Here is a 15,714-nt window from a genome sequence, read left to right on the forward strand (position 1 = left end):
GATATATTCACAATTGGAAGTCAAGATTTGCATGTTTAATTTGGCATGTGTTTCACATTGGATGACTTTCCTGATGCAACCCTCTGCATTTATCCAGACTTGGAACTGGCACAAGAAGACACTGGCTTGTGCCCCCTTGTGGTGCCATTAGACAGGCAGTTTACTAACATCCCTATATTTATTAAATGTATTTTTTATATATTTCCCCCTCCCTGCATTTAATGAGGGACTTGGTATAGTCCAGGCCTACTAGAAAGTATTAAAGCCTGTTGAGGGCCCCAGTCAAATCTTTTTTTGGATGATCAACATCCCTGGACCAGCAGAATGGTAACTGAAGAAAGAGAAATGAAATTAATAGTCTGAATAAAACTACTTTTTGATGATACAAAATTCTTAAATGTTGTTAAACATTGACCAATTGTATAAGCCAAAAACTAAACCTAATGCGTAAATCAAATTTGCTGCTTTCTTTTAATAAAACGAAATAAGCTTAGAATAAGCTAAGAAAATAAGCATAAGAGTGAGTGAAAACATTACCCAACAAATCTATGGTGTGGCCAAGGTGGTGGCCTTCACATTTAGCTAGACGTTATTTAGCCTGACAAGGGAAGGCATATTGTAGTTGGTTAGTATGCTCGTGGCTTATGACTTCATGGAAAGTTGTGGGAGTGTGTGTGTGCGCTGGTAAAAGACTATGTAAAGAGGGAGGATCTTGGATGGTGCCATGGTTCAACCGTAGACCCTGACCCTATAGAATTCGCCTGCAATTTTCTCAACACAGACAAAAATTATGAACCCAAGTTACATTAACACATGTATTTAATTCAGAGGGACTTCTAATTAGAGGTAAGTGGAAACAGAATTATACAGCAATGGTGGGAGACAGCTGAGCTGGCTTGGCAGAGTGATGAAGTGCAAGCCAGATGGGTGACCCCCTGCAGCTTAACACGAGTAGGTACAATGCAGATGTACAGCAGCCAAGTATTCAGAAACATTTAAAAAGATTCACTAATTCAGAGAGCTGCCATTTTCTGATATAAGTGCTAGTAAGTCTAGTGGTGCTAGATAAGTAGAAACAGTTTTGAAAAATATACAATAGGTCAGGACTATATAGGAGAGATTAATGCACATTATGGACTCTTCCACTGCAAGGCTCAATAAGGGGTCAAAACATAGTTTATGGCACATTTGGCACACTGTGTAGTGACAACTCAACAGTGAAAATATGATGTTAACATGTGCCCACGGAAGCTCTAACTTACCATCATTCAGTCTTCACTGGGCACCAGTACAACAAGAATACCAAAGGTATTTAGTTGACTTAGAGGTTTGATTTCTAACTTGAAAGTCTAACTGCTTTACCTGATGAAAGAAATAGTACACAGTTTAAGCTGTGTGTATTTAAATCAGAAGCTTAACATGTGGGGGGAAAGAGAACAGAACACTTTCCGGACAGTGTACATTAAACCTTTATTACCCTTTTCAGTGAATGCAAATATTACTTCACAGAGAATTGTTCTGGTGTTATTCTATATTTCTTTCTAATGAAGAGTATAAACATCAATAAACTTGACTTTGACAAACTCACAAGGATTTCACTATAGATTCCATTTTATATAGACAAACATGCTGAGTAATTTCCTTATGCAGCTAGTCAGTGCTGTGTTTTTAAATTAAACAAATGCACCAGATATTGCACAGAGGTTTCACCACCTGTCCTCAATGTCTAAAAGGAAATCTGTAGAGGAAATGAGTGAGGGTGGATGAAGACAGTGGCTAGGCCTTTGGGATTACCCTTACATACAAATGTGAATCAAGACATATACAAAATCCCAATTTGCTTTAAAAAAGGTCATCTGATTATTTCCCTTTATCATTAAACTGCACATAAAATCAACCACGCTTCTAGTGATTATAACCTATGTAAAGGGACTTAAGGACTCTTCTTAAAGCTTCTCAAAAGGTTTATGTCTCTGCAATATTCAGAATATTCTGTCAGTTTACAAACTCAGAGCTTAACTGAAGGTGGAAGCCCTCTAGGTGTTCTTTAAGTTTCTCCCTCACATCTTCTCTCCTTTCCAACAATGTACTGCTACTAATAACAGAATCCTGGTCGCTATTTTCATCGTCACACGTTGCTCCAGCCCTGGTTAGACCTCCATTGTGTTCCATCATGTGTCCTGAGTCATTGTGATCTGATACGTACACGGTTTGGACTTCAGTGTCCTCCTCCATCTTCAGAAAGCTTTGTAGTTCATCTTCATCAGGGACTGGAACCAGAATGAACTGCCCCTCAGCATAGCCCTGCATCACAAACTGCTGCAGGTCTATGTGATGCTCCTGACTCACAGCTTCATACTCTCCTCTGCATGTATCAGAGAGCAGTACCTTCTGCTCAGACTCTAAAAACTGCAAACTCTGCTCACGAGTATCAGGTTGACACAATCTAGCAGGGACTGCATGTTGAAGACTTGGGTGGTTGAGAAGGACTTGTGAGCCACTGGTTTCTACATTTTTCTTAAGTGGTCTTTCTAGCCTGACTATTTGTATGCCTCTGGTATTTTCATCTGGGCCCCAAGTACTGGTTTCAACATTTCTCAGAATCTTTAGTGAGTCATCATGGTCTGTAGGCTGGACACATTCCACAGTCTTCGAAAGTGTGCGTGTTACTTGACCACCCACTTGCACCTGCCCCCTACCACAGTACAAGCAGTATCCCCTATCTTCCTCAGACCAGCTGTTGTTGTCTGGAGGAAAGTGAGCACCCAACTCTGAATTATCGAAACATCTGTCCTCAAACAACACTGTATACTCAGATTTAACATCATTCTCACTCTCCTCCTGGTTACATCCTCCTTTGCCTCGCCCTTTGTTGCCCCCTGCTTTCCCATCTTGTGACACAAACAGAGTTTGTTTCAGCCGTTTATCACGGAGCCTCAGCACAGTGCTCCGCAGGCGGTTCTCCCTCCGCCTGGCTGCATGCAGCTGCCGTAAGGCCTTTTCCAAGCAGTCGATAGCCTGGTCATAACGTCTCCTCCACAGCAGGGGACAGAGCTGAGCATAGCTGTGCTCCTTTGACAGGTAGGAGCCTGGAGGAGGGGGGAGGCGCCTCATGTAACGTGATGGGGAAGGGGGACGACACTCTGATGGTGGGGAGGAAGATTCTTGCTTGGGGAGCTGCTCCACCCTGGATGTCTCTTGGGGAGAATCTGGTATGTTTTCATGACCCTGCTCATCTGCTACCAGCAGCTTCGGAACCTTAGGTTCTTTAGATGTCTGACCCTGGTCCGTCTCCTGGCCACCTCTGCAGGGGCTTTTTCTACAAGAAAAATTATGACCAGCGACGAATGTAGGTATTTAGAGTAGGTTTTCCTTTTCATGGTACAACACACAAAAATCAGCCAAACCATTGCACATTACACTTAATGGCCACTTCATTAGGTAGACCTGCAGTATCTAATACAATCCAATACAGCAGCTCTGCTATGAATTATGACTTCTCAGTTTGTAAGTTAAAACTGTCAGGAAGGTGATAATTCTACTATATGTTTAATACTAAGGTCATAATGGATGGTGGAGTAGTACCTGAGTGCATTGTATTAAGAGGTGGTTTTAATGTTTGGTCCCCTCTCAAGTACGACTCCACCAACCACTATGTCCTAAAAATTACACATAATAGAATTATCACCTTTTTGACACTTCAAATCAAATGATGTTCCAGGAAAAATGTACAAGACATTGTAAAAAAATATGACTGTGTTAATTGTTTACCTGCCAGGAACGTCTTCATGTATCTGCTGTGTTCTTGCTCTTTTAAATTTAATTGTTGAAGAGGACTCAAATACTGTAGGAAATGCATCTTCCTTTAGTCTTCTAATTCCACTGTGAATGACAAGGACTAATCTTAACACTGTCAACAACAGACTGATATTTTATATATATAATAATAAAAGATGGTGAAGAAAAGCCTTGACTTAAATCTACAGACCTGCATCCTGTCAGCTCAAAGCTCTCAGGGGTGAAGTGTTTGGAACAAAAGTAGACAAAGTCGGTCTGAGGATCCCAGGAGTCCGCACGGTGGGAGTTGTTGATCCAAAGGTTCCTTCGAGTTCTTCCTTTTGGTAATCTGGCAGTCACAATGACAAATGATTGTTGATCAGTAACAATATGATGATTGATGTTGATTGATGAATCATTAAGATGTTCTTGTTTTCTGTATTTCATTTGAGCATTTAAGAACATAATTAAATTAGAATAGAACCCACACAGGCATTAAATAAAACATGTACGAAACTGTGGAATCTCTGCACTTGTGCATGTGGGTGTGCCGAGTCTGAGCTATATAGCATCAGCAATTTAAGAGTTAAGATTATGCACTACATTATAATTGGTTCATATTATGCTAAAGGCTAATAACCTTATATAGGGTATATAAGGTTCTCTGTTTATTCAGAGTAGCTTTAGTGTAAAGGGTACACAAATGTTGATTAACAAATTAAAAGAAATTGTGGCTGCTGTCACTCTGGTTTTCAAATATACTCTCTAATCCATGTCACTGTAATTACTATATTTACATGTGGGTATAGGATACGATTGTTGTTTATAATGCAGATGACACAATAAATTACAAGTTACCAATTTTTATATTGCCTTAGGTAACTGTTCCAACGCCTTTTCTTTTTATTTGTAATCATGTCAAACACAGCATGTAAATAGAACTCAATTAAAAATATGTTGAGGAAAATATAATTCATAATGTTTTATATGATGTAATAATAATAATAATAAAATAAAGGGGGAACATGTGAGTTACAAAATTAAGCATATGGACGGTTTGGACAGTACCATCCACAACCACAGTTTCAATTTTTCTCTATCTAGCCATAGATAGGGAAAAATATGCTGAATAGCTGGAAGACTGCTGACAAAGTATTTCAGCCTTTACTGGTTACCACTATACAAGTAGCAAAATGCTCACTTATGAAAGGTGATACCAGCATTACGAGTCTCACGATTGTCCCGAGATTTGCAGCCACCTGCTGAGCAATGTCTTGGCATCTAAAAAATGAAAACAGAAAGAGAAAAAAAGATGTCAGTCAATATTAAGTCATTGAGAAGTATTTAACCTCGATAAAGAACAACAAACAAAATATATCCTATTGGAATAATTTGACTTTAATTTAGTTAAACATTAAATGTAATGTCACCTTTAATGTTTAACTGTACCTTTACAAAACTATCAAACATTCTTCTGTTTATTAGGTTTGTGTTGTTTAATTTCCGAAAATACAAATCATAAGCGCTTTTCTGAAAATTTATCTTAACACTCCCAACTCACATGTTTGGACACATGCTTCTGTATAAACAGAAGCCACTGTTTTTAGCTTTTTTTTTTGTGACATTGCATTTGGGGAAATTTTAAAAACTTACTACTGCACTGTAATTTTGCAGTTGATGGTTCTCTGATCTGCTATTATCTTTGTATATATGCACTTATATGATTTAATTTCATTTGATTCATTTTACCTCATTTCTTTCTGTTCATGGGGTTTATTGTGTTTTATTCTAATTGTTATTATTAGACATTCTAATGCTGTTCTCTGGCTGGTTAGACACTCTGTACTGCCTCTGTGTTTGAAATGTGCTAGTCCTATACAGGTGTATAAATGTACAAGATCTTTTTTTCCCTGAGCTCTATGGAATTTTTAATCCCAACTATAGAAGCTGTATCATTATCTTCTTCTATCATCTTTTTCAATCAAAATTTCCAATGCTCCCTATCAAAAGGTGGTCCTAAATCGGTTCTAACATATTTACAACTAATGCTAGTTGGGATTATTTTCATTACCAATGATGATATACAACTTTACATAACCATCAAATTCCATTTCACCCACAACTCACACCACCCTCTCAAACTGTGATAAAACATCTAATTTGGGTTTTACTGTGTCTCACATCTACTGTTACAATCACACACAGCTCCAAAGTGTGCTCAGTAACTGATTAGTTAATCAAAGTGTCTTGTAAATGTGAGCATTTTCTGCTCTTCTTTATTGTGCATGATAGTCAGTGGATTGCTAAAGGTAGTAATAATAGAATGAATCATTACTTACAGATGTATAACATATATTAGATTTTATATTTATAACAAAATGTCACATAATCACAGTTGCAGTTGTTGACCAAATATTTCTAATTTGCGGTGTTTATGGTGAAAATGAAACATATCCCATCAATGCCTGATTATTTGTCCCTTGCTGTTGTTTCGCCGCTTGATGGCACTGTTGTCTGATTTGAAGACTGTAGCTACTTTCTTTTATTTCTGCAGTAATAGTAAAAGTTGACATTTTGTCCTCAAACATGGACAGTACTTCATGATGCGACGAGGACAAGGAAAATGGACATTTGTGACATGTAGCCACTGAAAGGTAGTTAGAGCTGTGGTTGCCGCTGTTGGTGAATAGGTTCTTTAGTTACGGGTGGATTTTTTTAAACCACCAGTGACTGTACAGCATAACATATAATTTACCAGCAACCACTGCTGTCACTTATTTTTCCTGCTGCTGCAATAACTTTGCCACGTCAAATATATTCATGTAACAAGCTAGCTAAGAGCTACTAACATGCTAACCCGCCCTAACGATACAGCAGTGGTTCATACTAAACCTCAGTAAACGCTGAAGTAAAAGAGGATGTAGGAATACTAAAAGTATTACCCCTGTACTGCAGATTTCGACCTCACGAAAATGGCTGATCTTTCCTTCATCCACACGTTTCCTCCTTTCTTCTTCTTCTTCCTCCTCTACTGCTGCAATTTCTTCTTTTATGGTAGTGAGCAAACTAGAGTCGCGCATTACCAGTTTCAGTCTTTACCGCCATTATTTTGGTGGTAGCTGTCTTAGCGTTGGCTTCGATTCAAACGTTTTCTTTCTATTTTTTCCACTCAAAAATAATACATTGATTAATGCGGTCCGCATTTTTTCGTCTATCATGGCTTGATCGAATTGTCAAATTACTTTCCCCCTTAATTATTGTCCTTACTTCAGTTTTAGCTCCTAGAGCAGCCTATTGTTACGTAAATTTTTGTGACGTCCTTTGCATTTGGTAGCTAAATAATTTTCACTATCTATCCACTATCTCCCATGGAATCAATCCAATATAACTGTTCAATATACTTCTGTGTCGAAATTACGCAGGATTGGCCCTTCTCTGACGCCGTACACCTGCTCCCTCCCCCAAACTGCCAGGAGGAGAGAGGGAGAGACAGACTCCAGCGCATCCCACAACACAGACACACACGCTCGCAGCAGTGTGGTGCTCAGCTGAGAGACTTGCGGGACCCCAATGATCACAGGCTAACACCACCGTGTGTTCAGATGAGGACAGTCCATGAATCACACGGAGCTCCAAGGTCGTGATGGAGGATGTGTGATTGGACTAAGCGCTGACAGGCGGCAGAATCACTCACTCTTCTCCGCCCGACGACAACCGGCTGCCGGCTTCGTTTCCTGGCATCCCGGTACCCCCTTCTGTATCCAAACCAGAGCGACCCCGAGAAGCTACAGCAACACAAGTTCCAATGGTTTTTGCTCCTGCAACTGCATTAGACCCCGGAACCAGGGCATGGATATATGTAAGTCATCCCTTTGTGTATTTAAGATATATTGACATAAAATAACTTTGTACTGACTGCGTGGATTTTGGGTTCAGACATAGACCACACTACCTAAATGATTACAGGATCAGTCAGTAAGAGTTTGTTGGTCTCAGATTGTACCTCATCAGAAGAAGGTGGTACACATATTTAATATATTTGAGTGTACTGTGTGCTGAATACAGGAGCAGTTTGTGTGAATCAGTGCATGGTGGCTGTTAGAGATGAATAGCAGCTTTGAAAAAGACAGAGCCACAGTCCTACTAATGAGATACTGAGAGATGGCTGGTGTCTGTCTGTGTGGACAGACCGGCTGATGTGGCGCCCACCCTCCCCCACATCATCTGCATCCCCCGGCAGACTGCTGTCAGACAGCCCAGTCAGAGCAGCACAAAGACGTTCATGGAAACCAGTGAGGTGTCTCTGGTGACAAATGGTGAAATATACGCTACATGATGACATTTAAAGCTACAGCTGCGTTTGAACATGATTAAGATGAGCATTACATCTAAAGTTAGTCAGAACTTCAATGACTCGTTAACAACACATTTAGTCAGTTTATTCAGATTTGTCTCTCCTGGGTCCAGGATGTATGTAGTGTTTCAGTCATATTTCCAACGAATGGAACCAGGAGGGCCTGCGCTCTGACTGATTGACTAATAATAAACAGAGAAAGCTGGTTAAAGGATGTGGATGCTGTGCAGTGATGAACAGCAACTAAACACTGTACTGTAGTTTACAATAACTACAATTTTGAGGTATTTTGAGGTACTTTAGTAGCTTATTTCCATTTTCTACTACTACATATATACGACAAGAACATGAGCTTTCAAAAATGTTTTTGTCATCACATGACAGTTTTATTTCTATACTGTATTTGGTATTATTACTCAGAGTCATAAAAGTAACTTCAACTATTGGTTACAAACAGTCCCCTTCCTGAGAGGCCGTAAGTATTTGGAAACGGCCTCTTTTTATCCCCAATATTAACAAATGCAGCCCAAACACAGTTGTCAGCTACCAGGAGGTCTGTATGAGTACTCCTTGTTAAAAATAGACACAAAGAGCAGTTTTTTTCCTCTTTCTTTTATGGTTTTCATTTTACTAAGTGACAGTGTAGACTGCTGCGGTGCCTTGTGGATTTCTGGCTGTATGGTGCATTAGTAAAAGTCTTATGAGCAGATCTGATGCGATGATACTCACACACATACACAGACACACACACACACACACACCAGATTTATTAGCAATGCACCAGACTCCTCATTAAAACCGTCTGCTGTCTCAGCTCGTTCTTCCCCAGGGTCAAGGGTGAAAGGTGAAGGTCGGGCAGTCATTGCCCGTGTCTGAGCCTTTGTCTCTCCTCCCCCTCTGCTTCTTTGTTCACACAGTGGATCAGCGTATCAAACATGTGCACATGTTCTCCACTGTTCTGTTTAATTGCCTTGGCTCAGACCTAAAATCAAAAATATTTATCCAGACATGTGACTCTTATTTTATAAAAGGTACAATCATGATATAAAAGGACTTTAGGTCATATGTATTTAATTTGTCATGAAACTAATGTATCTATTTACAATAATACACTGCCTATGTATTTGTATTGTTAAAAGAAGTGCTCACATCTCCTACTTAGTAGGAGAGATAGTAGAAATACTCTATTACAAGTGAAAGTACTAACATAAGTACAAAGAATGGCCCAGTTCAAAATGATATATGTTATATTACTGGATTTTTCTTATTAACACATTGTGAAAAAAAAGCAGTATTCTTGCAGGTGGGTCAAGTACTGTAAAGTTATAATGGGAATGGAAATGATTTAGGTTTTGCAGGTAAGAGAAAAATTCAGACATTTAACCAAAACTGTCAGTCTTCTTGTAGTGCTTTGTGATGTTGCTCATATTGTTCTACATAACTCTTAAACTACAGTGTCAGACGATTGTTAAATGCACACATTAGGCATAAGGTGCCCTAAGCTAACGCACATACATTTATCATGAGCATGACTATGGTAAAATCCATTAAACCCTGATCAAAATTTGATTCAGCAGCTTTAAAGGAGTCTATGATCATGCTGGCGTGATCAAATCACATGATTGGCTCAACAGCAAACATCTTTTAATGTTATTGTTAATTATGGTAAAATCAGTTTTCAGAAACAAATGCAGACTCCTAAGGGTAAAACACACCCAGGCCTGTTACTACAAAGAATGTTTTTTCACTTAAACAAGGCTAGTTAAAAGGTTTTTGCAAGAGGCACTGTATGGCACAATCACAGGAAATTCCAGAAGAGATGAGGAAGAAGGTGATTCAAATACATCAATCTGGGAAGGATTACAAAGACATTTCTAAAGAGCAGAGATTTCAAAGAAGCACAGGGAGAACCATCATTTCCAAACACAAAAAACTAAAAAGTAGTGAACCTCTGCAACCTTAACACAACAGCCAAGCAAAACATCCAAGGACCTGCAACTACTTTCAATTCTATCTGGGTCAGTATTTTTCAGGAAGACACTGGTCAAAAATAGCATGCAAGGGAGAGTGTAAAGACAAAAGCCGCTGCTAAGAAGAAAAGAAGAAAACGAAGCCTTGACTGAGTTTTCCTAAAACACATTTATTCATGAGATTTTATTTTGAGTCTTTATTATCCAATGAATACACATCCAAACATGTCATTTAATCTTTGTATAATTTACAGTCAGTGGTCTGATATGACGATTGATGACCCCTTAAGTAAGACCGAAAGGGAGTAGGCTGAAGCCAAAGGTTATTTATAACCCTACCTCTTTGTAATCGCCCACTTGATTATATTCCTTTCATATCCCAGAGAAATAAGCAAAGAGATAACAGTACTCAGAATAACAATTTATCATATTGAAATGGTTGAAATTCACTTCCTTATTCGTTTGAACTGGTTATTAAATGCCCTGAAGTTTGTGTTATTGTAACTTTCATGACCCTAAGCACTTTCAAATAATGTTTGATGGAGAAAGGAGAGGGGCCTTCTTACATTTGGCAGAAGCCAGAAACAGCATTACACAATAATAGTGCCCTACCCGTCATGCCTATTGTATGGCCAGGTTGACTTGCCAAAATTGAGGGAAACATCATTTCTGCTCTCTGGAGATTCCTAAAGCATAGTTCCTGCATCAGTCTGTGGAGGGTTATGGAGAAAGTAATGGGTAGTTATGATTTAAAAACTATATTGTTTCCTAATTCTATCTGTGAGTTTCTCCGTATCTCTGTGTGTGCGCAGCTGAACTGGAGTTTCTTCAGATAACAATAATCCTGCTGCTGATGACCTTCATGACAGTCGTGATCATCTGCTTACTCAACCACTATTGGCTGCCAGCCCTGGCCTTCCTCACCAGGCTCAGCCACGTTCAGAGGGACCAGGCCACACAAACGGTGGGTGACTTTAGAAACTGAAACGTGCAAAAAAACAGATTCCAGGACTACATAAATAAACATTTCAAAACCATTCAGCTTTGTGTTTTGTGTCACTGTCAACACTGTCCACAGAGCAGATGGACAGACAGGCAATGGTCAGGAATACACAGGCAGATAATCCAGATGCAGCCAGCCGCTAAAAGTCATCTTACTGTTTGGGGAAATATCATACATACTTTTTTTTGTTTGATTTATTATGTATTTATATGGGACCATGTACTATAGCAATCATACATGCTCACATTTGATGCATGTACCAAAGTCAGCCTGGTGCACAGATTGTAACTGTATACTGACAGAAAACACTGCTTTTTGACTTTCTGTTTTTTGTGTGTGTGTTGGTGTCACAGCAGACTGACAGCACAGGGGAAGAGAAAGAAAAAAAGGGGAGACACACAGCTAATCCACAACACGAAGTGTCTGAATTTAAAAAATCCGTGGGGAAAAGTGACTTATTTAGACATCTATGAGCCAGAGTTTGTTTCAGAAATGAGGGCCGGCATTGCCCCTCTACTTTCAGTCATTCATACACTCAGCTATTTATTCCTGTCTGCAAACTGTTGTTACATGTGTACATGCGTTCGAAAAAACTGATTAGAAACCTGGTTATATGTGGTATAAATTTGTGTTCTCCGACAGAAATCCAACTGGGGAAACCTGTTAAACCTAATCTCCTACCCCGATTTCAGAAACCAGCTTTCCTGTTTTAATGACAGTTAAGAAATCAGCTTTCCTGAGAAAGTCAACTGTAAACTGGTTACTTAAGTCCATGTAATTGCACTCAATGACACAGTAGAAGCAGAAAAACTTATAAAACACCAGAATGATCATCCGAAACAAACACAATATACATTTTTTCCCACTTCTTACTATAATGTTACTGTCCTGTAGGTCTGTGTTTCTTGCATCATCATAAAGATGCACGCACAAGCAAATGTGCATTATTCATTAGGCGTTATTCTGATTGACTGGAGTGAACGTCAAGGGCCACACCTCCAGTCATGAATAATGGAAATTGTATCTAAATAGCTTTGGAAACAGCTGCTGGAGAGTAAAGAAAAATGAGAGAAAAGATGCTTTTAGAGAACGGATTGGTGAATAAAGTGTCACAGATATGTTTCAAATCCACTCAGTATTTATAAAAATGATTCAAAAAGAGCCATAATAGCAGCTCTTTAAAAAAAGTCAGACTGAATAGTTTATATTGGCATTTTAACGCTGCGTGACAAGGCTTTTAGGGCTGAATGCTTTTAGATCACCCACAGAGAGTGGGCTTGATTCTATTCAGCAGTGGTGAAACTTGGATAAATGTCAGGTTAAACAGCTGTGTTGGCAGTACACAAAGACTTAACCAGGTCTTTGAGCGATTTACACTGTAATGGTAGAATTACAGGGTTTAGTTGACTCTTCAGGAAATGGAGGGTTTTTACAAAGATAACAATTGTCTTCACCTGGTGTCGGCTTTTTGTTTAAGCCTGCAAGGGTATTGTATACTCCTTCAGTTTCTGTCAGGGCTTAAGGCAAATGTGCTTAAAGCTCCCCCTGCTGTCACAGGAGGGGAGTATGCTGCTGTCATGTTAACATATAGATTATTTCATGAGTGCCCAGCAATGAGAAGATGGTGAAAAGAGCTTGTGAAACATCAACAAGGTTTGTTATAGGTTAAGTGATTGCAGTTTTTTTTCTGCAGGAACCTAAATTGTCCTGATAGAGTGACATAGCTTCTTTAACCTATCTGTTTTTTCCAGCGTACTCAGCCTTCAGCCCATTTCCACATCAGTGCTGCTGAACCTGCACTTTGTTGGCCAGAGAGGAACCAGGGTCTAAATGTAAGGATTTAGCCTCATTTCCTGAACCCAGACATCTCTGTTCTCCGAGTAGCACTTTCTCTCTCTGGGTTGCATTGATTGGGAGGAAGACTGGTGATGTTTATTGACTTTGTACTTGATATACTTTTTGGAATGATGTGTGAATGCAAAGAGAAAGGGAGAGAGACAGGCACAAACCGACGTGACAATCGTGAGCACAAAAAGTGGTGAAAAGTCTTAACTGTTCCCGGTCACATTTTAAGGCCAAGTTAAATGTCCACCAACCTCTCACCACATGGAATGCTGTGGAAGTTGTGTGTATTGTAATATGTTAAGAGTACTACAATTTAAAGATATGCAGTTGTCACTTTCCTTCACTACCTATGTCTGGTAAAATTATTTCCTTTTTTGTCTGTGTTTGTGTTCAGGTGATGTGTGGACATCTACACAGCAGCCTCCCTCCCGTCGTGGAGCAGCAGCAGCAGCCACAGCTGTGTCGGTTCCAGCCCACCTACCCGTACCTGCATCAGGAAGGCATCAACTTCCCCCCCGTCATCAGCCTGTCAGACGGGGAAGAGCCGTTGCCTTACAAAGGTCCCTGCAGCTTACAGCTCCGTCACCCAGAGCAGCAGTTGGAGCTGAGTCGAGCCACAGTGTGCGCTCCTCCAAACCGGACCGTCTTTGATTCTGAGCTCCTAGATATTTATCTACAGAGCAAGACTCCACAGTCCCCCAACAGTAACTCTCAAACCAGCACGGGGAATGACACGATGCAGGGTCCCCCACCTTCCTACAGTGAGGTGATGGGAGACCACCATGACTCTACACCCTGTTACTGCCAGAACAGCAATAAAGTGCCACCTAAAGACAACAGGTCAGGACGTAGCTGCTCACTGACAGTGTTCCACAGTGGCAACACAGCAAAGGCCTCCACTAACGTAGATAGCTGATGGAAGAAAGAGGGGAGCAGTTTAGAACTGATAAGTCCCAGTTCTCCAAGGTTTTTTATGTCCTTTTAAAGCTGCAAGCTACAATTTTGTTATGAGATAATACAGCCTCTTCTTTGGTTGTCTTTTTTTTCATATGCTTACACTGTGGACATTCTGACTGTGGCGAAAAAGACTAGGCCCAGTCATACGAAAGTTATCATGTCCTGTGTTTGATGTGCCAGGCCTGTGCACAGTGCCCTCTCAAGTTTAGAATTTAGTGCCATGTCAGAGTGTCACTACTAATGGGGACGTACAACTTGCACTAACTTGATTAATGTAACTGATATTTTGATTTGTTGGTCTTTTCTGTTGAACAGAACTCTGCTCTGTCTAAAGGATTCACACGTTTGCAGATTTGACGTGGAGCTAAAACAAAACGGTCCATCCAGCATTTATTTGGTTGTCACCACCTCCAGCATCGTGAGCTTCTGATTGGACAAAATGCAGTTAGGCTCCTTTTGAAGTCATGCAAGGCAACACTTCTTAAGTGGAACATACATAAAAAAATATTATTTATTTTGTATTTATTTATTCTTATAGCTTAAGGAAATGTATGGCAAAGCCTGAAACAATTTGTTCAGCCGTTCAGGGACTTTGTAATCTATGTGTCCTTTATTCTTACTGCTAAAGATATTTCTGTTTTCTTTTTTTTCTTAAAACCTTTTTTCCTTGTAATTTTGAGGACTACTTGTCAGGATATTTGCATGTTGTATGAATAGAAACTAACTCAGTGCCTGATGGTGACAGTGTATGTAAGCCACAGGAATCCACTTGCACTTAAAAAGCCCCCACCTCTTTTGTGCCTAACTTCCAATGAAGCTTTTTTCAGGACTGTATATGTATCTTAATATATTATGCACATGCCCTACCTAGTGTAGGAAGCCATAAGAGAACTTTAATACTTGAATAATGTAAACAATAAAGTGATGAGAATGGACTTTGGGTTTGTGGTGTGTTTTTATTAAAACCAAACAAACAAAAAGTAAATTCTGCAAAAATTATTTACACTGATGTTGTTATAGTGATGTTATCAGAGAGTGAAAGCTCACCTAAAATTTTACGTAAAGTTAAAAAATATATCAAGTTAGAAAAATATGATCTGAATGAATGAATGAATGTTTCTTAAAGCTTCAGCTTTACACTGATCAGCCATTAATACCATTTAGTGGTTTTATTATAAAAATATGAGATGTTTATAAGATATTTACAACTAATTGCTGATGTATCATTATGGGTTGATCACTTGTCAGTACACAAACTGGTTACAACCAGCTCCACTTTTACATGTGGTGACATTTTGACCCTTACTTTTTTTTGTTTACTGTACTTTTTAATTACCATAATGAGCATTGTTTAAAATGCAATGTTTTCTTAGTGGAGTACTTTTACTTTTGTACTTTAAGTAAAATGTAGATAATATTCTTAGTACTTTTAAATAAGTAAATAAGTGTTCTTCTACCACCTCTGCACACAGTGTATGACCTTTTGACATTCTGTGTATGAAAATGTGACAGGTCTAGCACAAACAACCACTGAGTTTCAAACAGAAATGATTACTTTCATTTTTAATTGGGAGTATGTGTGTGTCCGGACTACGTAGCTTTGCAGCATGTTGAAACATTTCCTGCTGCTGGTGTGTAGTTCCTCCCTACTCACAGAGGACATTCACACAAATAGGCATGCAAACACACACGTATGTTGGTTTCGCTATCTTTGGGAGGACACCAACATATTGGATTCTGCTTTCCCTTACCTTTATCTAAATGTCTTGGCTTTATTATTATTGGATAAGGGAGGAAAACCACCTCTT

At 39.3% G+C, this 15,714-nt stretch overlaps 2 protein-coding genes across 3 annotated transcripts; one reads left to right on the forward strand and one right to left on the reverse strand.

Annotated features, from left to right (window-relative positions):
- Nucleotides 1–1,453: 1,453 nt before the first annotated feature.
- On the reverse strand, nt 1,454–7,178 carry thap7 (THAP domain containing 7). Its single transcript, XM_067509428.1, has 5 exons — nt 6,720–7,178; nt 4,979–5,058; nt 3,989–4,126; nt 3,772–3,882; nt 1,454–3,319 (listed from the first exon to the last, which is right to left on the reverse strand). Exons 1-5 carry the CDS (start codon nt 6,855–6,857, stop codon nt 1,996–1,998), a joined length of 1,791 nt encoding a protein of 596 aa, XP_067365529.1. The 5' UTR covers nt 6,858–7,178; the 3' UTR covers nt 1,454–1,995.
- Nucleotides 6,285–14,841, forward strand: LOC137129954 (protein TMEPAI-like). 2 transcript variants are annotated; one of them, XM_067509441.1, is made up of 5 exons: nt 6,285–6,431; nt 7,200–7,636; nt 10,914–11,065; nt 12,856–12,936; nt 13,344–14,841. In XM_067509441.1, the coding sequence occupies exons 2-5, from the start codon at nt 7,393–7,395 to the stop codon at nt 13,863–13,865; spliced, it is 999 nt and encodes a 332-aa protein (XP_067365542.1). In that variant the 5' UTR covers nt 6,285–6,431; nt 7,200–7,392; the 3' UTR covers nt 13,866–14,841. The 2 variants fall into 2 exon arrangements, with proteins under 2 accessions (XP_067365542.1, XP_067365552.1); XM_067509451.1 differs by lacking the exon at nt 12,856–12,936.
- The last annotated feature ends 873 nt before the right edge of the window (nt 14,842–15,714 follow it).

This window comes from Channa argus, chromosome 1 (assembly GCF_033026475.1).
Source record: "Channa argus isolate prfri chromosome 1, Channa argus male v1.0, whole genome shotgun sequence".
NCBI classification, from domain to species: domain Eukaryota; kingdom Metazoa; phylum Chordata; class Actinopteri; order Anabantiformes; family Channidae; genus Channa; species Channa argus.